Source organism: Apteryx rowi, unplaced genomic scaffold (assembly GCF_003343035.1).
Source record: "Apteryx rowi isolate R43461 unplaced genomic scaffold, aptRow1 scaffold_1259, whole genome shotgun sequence".
In the NCBI taxonomy this organism is placed as follows: Eukaryota; Metazoa; Chordata; class Aves; order Apterygiformes; family Apterygidae; genus Apteryx; species Apteryx rowi.
Genome location: NW_020447485.1, coordinates 8,386 through 17,149, shown reverse-complemented (window position 1 = coordinate 17,149; position 8,764 = coordinate 8,386). Strand labels below are relative to the sequence as shown.

At 69.2% G+C, this 8,764-nt stretch overlaps 1 protein-coding gene across 1 annotated transcript in view; it reads left to right on the top strand.

The window, feature by feature from the left end:
• Positions 1-1,568: 1,568 nt before the first annotated feature.
• The window catches only part of SPTBN4 (spectrin beta, non-erythrocytic 4), a gene marked incomplete at its 3' end in the record, with an annotated part of 15,578 nt that continues 8,382 nt past the window's right edge, over positions 1,569-8,764 (top strand). Inside the window, exons 1-16 of the mRNA XM_026055760.1 lie at positions 1,569-1,786; positions 1,932-2,083; positions 2,256-2,429; positions 2,511-2,602; positions 2,719-2,799; positions 2,928-3,043; positions 3,120-3,232; positions 3,920-4,107; positions 4,239-4,356; positions 4,535-4,693; positions 4,850-5,152; positions 5,250-5,400; positions 5,535-6,405; positions 6,509-6,646; positions 6,791-7,547; positions 7,798-8,000. Of these exons, the coding sequence (XP_025911545.1) occupies positions 1,639-1,786; positions 1,932-2,083; positions 2,256-2,429; positions 2,511-2,602; positions 2,719-2,799; positions 2,928-3,043; positions 3,120-3,232; positions 3,920-4,107; positions 4,239-4,356; positions 4,535-4,693; positions 4,850-5,152; positions 5,250-5,400; positions 5,535-6,405; positions 6,509-6,646; positions 6,791-7,547; positions 7,798-8,000 (3,764 nt within the window). The remainder of the gene's footprint in view (positions 1,787-1,931; positions 2,084-2,255; positions 2,430-2,510; positions 2,603-2,718; positions 2,800-2,927; positions 3,044-3,119; positions 3,233-3,919; positions 4,108-4,238; positions 4,357-4,534; positions 4,694-4,849; positions 5,153-5,249; positions 5,401-5,534; positions 6,406-6,508; positions 6,647-6,790; positions 7,548-7,797; positions 8,001-8,764) is intronic.

Here is an 8,764-nt window from a genome sequence, read left to right as displayed (position 1 = left end):
GGGGGCTTCAGGGGATGCTCTGGGGGCTACCAGAGATGCTGTGGGGGCAGGACACGGAGGGGGTCTCAGGGCTGCCCCTGGCTCACAGGGCTGCAGCAGAACCAGCGGCACTGGGTGGAGACAGTGGCGAAGCCCAGGGGTCCTGGGGACCCCAACCCGAGACCTGAGGCTCCCCCTGCCCCTCACCCCGCTGTGCATCACCTTCTCCCCCACCGCGGGTGTTTTCGGGAGGGGGGGGGATGAGCAAACAAGTGTTCGGGAGAGCGGGTGCACATGTGTGCAGCTGACGCGCAGGTGGTGCGTCTGTGAACCTGCGTTTTGCTGGCGTGTGAGATGGATTCCTGCAGCCTCCCAAGGGTTAATCCCTGGGGCCCGGAGGGACCGTGCTCCTCTCTCCGTGGGGCTCATCTGTCCCCGGGGGGGCAGAGGGATTCCCCGGGATGCCCCATGCAGACACCCYGGGCGAGCGCACAGCACGGCTCTGCGTCCTGCTGTCCGTCCTGCCCTGTCCATGGTATTTCAGGCTCTTTGGCTCTTGCTCCCGTGCTCAAGGCTTTGCTAAGGCCTGGGAGAGGCATCGTTGCTCGGCCTCGGCCACCACCAACATGCCGTTGTGCAAACCCGCATTCGGCCCTGCGGCCGTGCATGCTGCCCCGGCGCGCGCAGCCCCAGCGTGTCCTTGCAGCCGGAGGGGCCGTTGCAGCCCCGAGATGCCGCGCTCGAGCACGGCRCGAGGCTGCTGGCATGGGCGCAGGTCGGGCAAGGGGGACCTTCAGGAGGGCGCTTCATCCCCCCCCCCTTTCTGCTGGGTCCTGGAGGGGGCTGCACAGCCAGGAAGGCTGCAGGGCTCAGCCCCGCTGCCCCCGCACCAGGGAGTGCACACAGGCTCAGCCCGTGTCTCCTTGCACCGACGCAGCCCATTGCAAAAGGTGCATTCCCCGTCCGGTACGGAGACCGGGTCAAGCAGGCTGGATCCAGCTCTGGATGATGGGAGCAAGTCTCTGCTCTGAGCATTGCTTCGCAGGGCAGGGGCATCCCAGCTCCCGGCCTTGCAGCGTGAGCTGAACAGCTCCCATGGCCCCGCGGCCAGGCCGGGATCACTGGTACGGGGCTGGTGGTCCCTGGGGGGCATCGCGGCTGAGCCGTGCCGGAGCCAAGCAGCCCTGTGGACGGGGTGCTGGGGACGGGCAAAGTGGGTGAGCGGCTCCGGAGCGCCCAGCTCCTCCCTGTACACACATGTGTGTGCACACGCATGCTCCGGCTCACGCGGACCCTCGCTCACCTGCCGGAGCGGTTCGGAAGAGCCCGAGCCACCGTCATGAGCAGAGCTGGGAGTGAGCACGATACGAGCTCTTTGTGCATGCAAGGCCTGGGACTGAACGTGCACCTTGCACCGGTCCGTGCAAGCACCCRCTCGCAAAACTCCCGGCTCCCTCTTGCTGGGGAGAACCGAGGCGTGGGAGGGTGTTTTGGAGCTGGGCGCTGGGCGCTTGCACCCCCGGCGAGGCCCCTCAGCGTGCGGTGGCATCTCGGCGCGGGTCGGGTTGCGCCTCTTTGTCTCCGGCGTCGCCGTGCGCCCTGGCCGTGCCCGGCGGCGCGGTGCCGACGGCTGCTGTGCCCTCAGCCCGCGTCCTCCCGATGGCGGCCGTGGCGGCCGAGCTGGACAACATGGACGTGCAGCAGCAGAACAACAACAGCGCCTGGGAGAGCCCCGACCCCCGGGGCTGGGACGATGCCACCGCCACCGCCAAGCTCTTCGAGTGCTCCCGCATCAAAGCCCTGGCTGGTACGTCCGGCTCCGTCCGCCTTCGCCAGCCCCCGGCCCACAGGGAGGGTTGTGGGGCAGAGCGCGGCGGGGGGCCGGGAGCCCGGACTCCTGGGCCCTCCCCTGGCCCCGGGGCCGGGGCTGAGCCGGCCGCCTTGCCCCGCAGACGAGCGGGACGCCGTGCAGAAGAAAACCTTCACCAAGTGGGTGAACTCGCACCTGGCCCGCGTGTCCTGCCGCATCACCGACCTCTACGCGGACCTGCGGGACGGCTACGTGCTCACCCGGCTCCTGGAGGTGCTCTCGGGGGAGCAGCTGGTAAGCGGCCGCCCGCATCCACCCCGGGCTCYGTGCACCAGCCCCGAGGGAGCTGGGACACTCCGGGTGGAGAGGGGTCCGGGGGCACCTSGGTCCCTGCTGCCCCCTGCCCCAGGAGGGCTTGCAGGGCTGTCGGGGCCGCAGCGCCGCTGCTTCCCGGTGTCGCCGGCAGCCCAAGCCGACACGGGGCCGGATGCGGATCCACTCCCTGGAGAACGTGGACAAGGCGCTGCAGTTCCTCAAGGAGCAGCGGGTGCACCTGGAGAACGTGGGCTCCCACGACATCGTGGACGGCAACCACCGCCTCACCCTCGGCCTCATCTGGACCATCATCCTCCGCTTTCAGGTAGCGGCGCCGGCGGGAGGCGGCGCGGGGGCCGGGCCCCGCTGGGACCGCCGTGCGGCAGTGCCTCTCCGCTTTCCCCAGATCCAGGTGATCAAAATCAAGACCGAGGACAACCGGGAGACGCGCTCAGCCAAGGACGCGCTGCTGCTCTGGTGCCAGATGAAGACGGCGGGGTGAGCAGGGTGCCGGTGGCGGTGGCGCTCGCCCCACGTGCCGGGACGGTCGGCCGCATCCCAGCGTTCCTCGGCCCTGGGAGCCGGCCGCCCCGGTGACCCCCGTTTCCTCGCAGGTACCCGGAGGTGAACATCCAAAACTTCACCACCAGCTGGAGGGACGGGCTGGCCTTCAACGCGCTCATCCACAAGCACAGGTCCGGCACGGCGCGGAGGGGGCAGCGGGATGGGGCAGGGGGTCGCCCGGACGCCTGGGTCCCTCCCCGGCCTCGCTGGGTTGGGGGGACCGACAGCCCCATCAGGCGCTGCCGTGTCCCACCGGCAGGCCGGACCTCATCGACTTCCACAAGCTGACCAAGTCCAACGCCACCTACAACCTGCAGCAAGCCTTCAACACGGCCGAGCAGCAGCTGGGGCTCAGCAAGCTGCTGGACCCCGAGGGTAGGGACGCGGCGGGGCGCTTTGGGGGCCCGGCCGGAGCTGGGGGCTCGGGGTCTGAAGCGTTGCTGCCCGGCAGACGTCAACATGGAGGACCCCGATGAGAAGTCCATCATCACCTACGTGGTGTCCTTCTACCACTACTTCTCCAAGATGAAGGCGCTGGCCGTGGAGGGGAAGCGCATCGGGAAGGTGGGTGAGCGCTGGCCCCTTCCTCCGGCACCGCGGGGCAAGCGGGGCCCATCCGCCCCGCAGAGCCCGGCCCCTGCCCTGCTCCATCCCTCCTGCCACAGCTGGATCCCTCTCGGCAGCCCGGCCCGGATCACTGCTATTTTAAGCCCGTCGGCTCGGCTGGCTCCTGGCATCAGGCTGCCTCGAGGCAGCGATTCCCCGTGTGCGGCGGGGTGGGGGGAGCGCGAGGAAGGGTGCAGCACCCGGCGCGCGCCTGGCTGCCAAGCAGTGCCCACCCTGGGCACCTGCATCAGGGGGGCTTGCTGGGGGGGCCGCGGGATGCACCCCTGAGCCGTGCATGGCCGCTTGGGGGGGCTGCGGGATGCACCCCTGAGCCGTGCATGGTCGCTTGGGGGGGACGCGGGCTGCACCCCTGAGCCGTGCACGGTCCCTTGGGGGGACGCGGGCTGCATCCCTGAGCCGTGCACGGTCCCTTGGGGGGACGCRGGATGCACCCCTGAGCCGTGCACAGTTGCTCAAGGGATGTGGGCTGCABCCCTGAGCCRTGCACAGTCCCTTGGGGGGTGGGATGCACCCTTGAGCCATGCATGGTCCCTTGGGGGCCGTGTGCTGCACCCCTGAGCCGTGCACAGTTGCTTTGGGGTGGTGGCTGCCCCCCCCGAGCTGCGCTCGTGCCGCCCCCCCCAGGTGCTGGACCAGGCCATGGAGATCGAAGCCATCATCGAGCGCTACGAGGCGCTGGCGGCCGAGCTGCTGGCGTGGATCCAGCACACCATCACCATCATCAGCAACCAGAAGTTCGCCAACTCCCTGGCCGGGGTCCAGCAGCAGCTCCAAGCCTTTACCGCCTTCTGCACCCTGGAGAAACCCGTCAAGTGAGCGGGAATGGCTGGCGCGGAGCACGGCGCRGTCCTGGCGCCTCCCGGGCGCTGGCGCCTCGGGGTCAGGTTCACGGGGCTCCCGCGGGGGCCGGTGCCGGTGCCGACCGGGGGCTCTGGTCCCGCAGGTTCCAGGAGAAGGGGAACCTGGAGGTGCTGCTCTTCACCATCCAGAGCAAGCTGCGGGCCAACAACCGCAAGCTCTACRTGCCCAGCGAGGGGAAGAGCATCTCCGACATCAACAAGGTGCTGCTGGGAGCGGGGCCGGGCGTCTCCCGAAAGGCTGAGGCGAGCCGCTGCGTCCCTCGCCGCCGTGGGGATGCTGCGGTGAAACGAGCTGGTTGGGCCTCAGCGGGATGGGGTGGAGGCCCCGCGGGACGGGGCATCCGGGGGCCCCTCTCCGAGCCCGGCTCTCGCCCCGCAGGCCTGGACCTGCCTGGAGAAGGCTGAGCACGAGCGGGAAGTGTCCCTGCGCAACGAGCTCATCCGGCAGGAGAAGCTGGAGCTCCTGGCCCAGCGCTTCGACCACAAGGCCGCGATGCGGGAGACGTGGCTGAACGAGAACCAGCGCCTGGTGTCGCAGGTGGGCTGGGGGCCTTGGCGGGCCCCYGCCCCGGGCCAGGAYGCCTGGGTCCCCTCCCCGGCTCGGGGAGGGTGATGGGACCTTCCCGGGGTTCAGGACTCCTGGGTTCCCACCTCCGTCCACCCTGCCCAACACCGCTGTCTCCTTCATCCCCAGGACAACTTCGGCTACGATCTGCCAGCGGTGGAGGCCGCCATGAAGAAGCACGAGGCCATCGAGGCCGACATCTCCTCCTACCAGGAGCGCATCCAGGTGGTGGTGGAGCTGGCCCTGGAGATGGAGTCCGAGGGCTACTACGACACCAAGCGCATCAGCGCCCAGAAGGACAACATCCTGCGGCAGTGGGGGCTGCTGACCGAGCTGGTCCGCGCCCGCCGGGCTCGCCTCGAGCAGAACCTGGCCCTCCAGAAGATCTTCCAGGAGATGGTCTACATGATCGACTGGATGGAGGAGATGCAGGTAGGGCCGGGGGCACGCAGGGTCCCACGAGGAGGACGGGGGGTCCCTGGCAGTGCCGGGCAGCTCTGGACCCCGCCACCTCATCCCCCTTCCCCAGGTGCTGCTGGTCTCCAAGGATTTTGGGAAGCACCTGCTGGAGGTGGAGGACCTGCTGCAGAAGCACGGGCTGCTGGAGGCCGACATCTCCGCGCAGACCGAGCGGGTGCAGGCGCTCAACGCCGCTGCCCTCAAGTTCTCGGAGCTGGAGGGTAACGTGGGGCACCGTGGCCAGGGGCCGGCTGGGCACGGGGGCCCCCGTGCGCCTGGGGGGCACCGGAGGGGTCGAAGGGGGCTTCGGGGCGCTGCAGACCCTCCCTGCTAAGAGCTGGTTCCCCCGGCCCAGGCTACCAGCCCTGCGACCCCCAGATCATCTGCAACCGGGTGAACCACGTCCAGACGTGCCTGGAGGAGCTGGGGGAGCTGGCGGGCAAGAGGCGCAAGGAGCTGGAGGACTCCCGCCAGCTCTGGGCCTTCTTCCAGGAGATGGAGGAGGCCGAGGCGTGGATCCGCGAGAAGGAGCAGATCCTGGCCGCCAAGACGTGCGGCCGGGACCTGAGCAGCGTGCTGACGCTGACCAGCAAGCACAAGACGATGCTGGGCGAGCTGGGCAGCCGGCGGGCGCTGCTGCACCAGACCATGAAGCGGGGGGAGCAGATCCTGGCCAAGAAGCGCTTCAGCCCCAGTGGGATCCAGGAGAAGATCCGGGAAGTGCGCCTGCGCTGGAAGAAGCTGGAGGAGGTGACGGGGCTGCACCAGCAGCGGCTGCAGGAGGCCCTGAACTTCTTCCAGTTCAGCGCCGAGACGGACGACCTGGTGGCCTGGCTGCAGGACACCTACCGCATCGTGTCCAGCGACGACTTCGGCCACGACGACTACTCCACCCAGGCGCTGCTGCGGAAGCACCGGGCCGTGGTGGAGGAGGTGGAGAAGCACCGGGCGGCCGTGCTGGCCCTCCGCAAGCAGCTGGCGCTGCTGGCGCCCGAGCACCAGCAGGGCGTCGACGTGCAGATCCGCATCGTGGAAGTGGAGCAGCTCTATGGGGAGGTGGCCGAGGTGGCCGTGCTGCGGCAGCAGTGGCTGCAGGACGCCCTGGCCRTCTACCGCATGTTCAGCGAGGTGCACGCCTGCGAGGTCTGGATCGACGAGAAGGAGCAGTGGCTGGAGAAGATGGAGGTGCCGGAGGAGCTGGACGACGTCGAGGTGGTGCAGCACAGGTGCGGGGAGGGGGACGGGGACGGACGCCTGGGTCCCGCACCGCCTCGGGCACCTCCCCGACCGCCCCGCAGGCGCCTCACGTGCCTTCCCCACTGTGCCCAGGTTCGAGAGCCTGGACCAGGAGATGAACAGCGTCATGGGCCGGATCCTGGACGTGAACCAAGTGGTGCAGCAGCTGGTGGAGGGAGGCCACCCCAGCGCGGATGAGGTCCGCTCCTGCCAGGACCACCTCAACAGCAGGTACCGCCGCTCCCAGCCATTGGGAACCGCGCGGGACGTCCCTGTGGGCGCAAGGGCCTGAGGGTGGATGTATCCGAGCTGGACCCCATCCCGGCACGGGGAGCCACGTGGGCATGTCCCAGTGCCGTCCCCATCCATCCCCAGGTGGAACCGGGTGGTGGAGCTGGTGGAGCGCAAGAAGGAGCAGCTGGGCGCCGTCCTCAAGATCCAGAACTACCTGCTGGAGTGCGGCGAGATCAAGGCGCAAGTGCGGGAGAAGCGGAAAGCCATCGAGGCGACGCAGTCGGGCGGCAGCGACCTGGGCGGCGTGCTGGCCTTGCAGCGGCGCCTCTCCACCATGGAGGCAGCCCTGGTGGTGCTGGAGCCGCGGCTGGTGGAGCTGCAGCAGGAGGGCGAAGTGCTGGCGGCTGCCCACCCGGCGCGGGCCCTGGAGATCCTGCTGCCCTTCGAGCAGATCAGTGAGGAGTGGGAGGCGCTGAAGCGGGCGCTGCAGGGCTGCGAGGACTCGCTCACCGTGGCCGGCCGCTTGCAGCAGTTCATCCAGGACCTGGACAACTTCCTCACCTGGCTGGTGAAGACGCAGGCGGCCGTGGCCGCCGAGGAGGTGCCCAGCAGCCTGGCCGACGCCGAGCAGCTGCTGAGCCAGCACGCGGCCCTCAAGGAGGAGATCAACGGCTACGAGGAGGACTACGCCAAGATCCAGGCGGTCAGCGACCTGCTGGCGCTGGAGGAGACGGAGATCCCCTACCTCTCGCTCCAGCAGTGGCTGCAGAAGCTGGACGCCGGCTGGAACAAGCTGCTGCAGACCTGGGAGACGCGCCGGGAGGTGCTGGTCCAGTCGCACGTCTTCCACCTCTTCCTCAGGGACGTCAAGCAGTGCGAARCCTGCCTGTACAACCAGGTAACGCTGGCCCCGGCATGGTGCCGCCGCCGCGCGCGTGTCCCGAGCGTCCCCCTCCGGCCCCGCGTCTCCGAGGCGGCAGCATCCCGTCCTCCCTGCCCACGGCTCCTGGGGGCTTTGCAAATTGCAGTCACTTGTGCTGGGTGCAGGTGGCGTTTGGGGACAGACACACGCGTGTTGGTCTCCTGCCCGGACCCCCAAGCCACCCTCCAAACCCCTCCCAGCCTGGGCTCCATCCCTCACCCTCCAGGAGTCCACCCTGGCCCACGCCGAGCTCCCCGACACCGTGGAAGCGGTGGGCAACGCCATCAAGAAGCACAAGGACTTCACCACCACCATGGACCTCAACCTGCAGAAGATCCAGCTGGCACTGCAAGCCGGCGAGAGCCTGCAGCGGCAGGGCAACCTCTACAGCAACCGAGTGGCCGAGAGGATGGAGGCCCTCCGCGCCAAGTAGGTGCCAGGCCCGGGGCCGGCTGTGCTCCTGCCCTGCCCTGGTCCCCGGAGGGTCTGGCCCCGCATCCCTTCTACGGTGACTGGGATGCTCCATGGCCTCCTCGGCTCCAGGAGGAGGCTGGAGCCCAGCGCATCCCGGAGACGCGCAGCTTTGCAGTCTCCATCTGTGCTGGGATGCGAAAGGGGAGCGGAGTGTCCTGGGGCTGCGGTGCCCGGAGAAGCCGGCTGCTTTCCAGTTGGGTCGTGGAGGGCGTTTTGCTGTTACCTCCCGGCACGCAGCTCGCAGCAGCTCCCAGGCCGCTCATGCTGGTAAAAGTCCAGGCAATTTCTCCCCTCRCTCCCTGCAATCCCTGGAAGGGAAGCGGCCGCCCTTGTCAGCATGCGCTTCGGCACGGATTTAGCAATTTAGTGCGGCTCCTGGTGCTTTTCCACTCGCCTGAGATCCAGCCTGTGGCTTTCCCCAAGGGGATCCCAGGTGGCCGGGCGCCAACAGGGGCTGGAGACCCCCAACGCACTGCGGGAGCCGCATGCGAGTCCTCCCGCCACGTCCCCCGGGAGCCGCTGGCTCGCAGCCGGGCTGGTCCTGGAGCCGCTCCTGGCCTTAGCTTGGCCAAAGCCTCGCGGAGCACCAGCAAAAACACCGCAGAGCGGCACAAAGTGCTTGGGGCAGCGGCGTGCCCCGCCTTGGCCGTGCTCCCGTGCGCTCCGGCCACCCGGGCGGCTCCCGCAGCGCCCGCTCCCTGCGGGGCACCCTGGCCGGC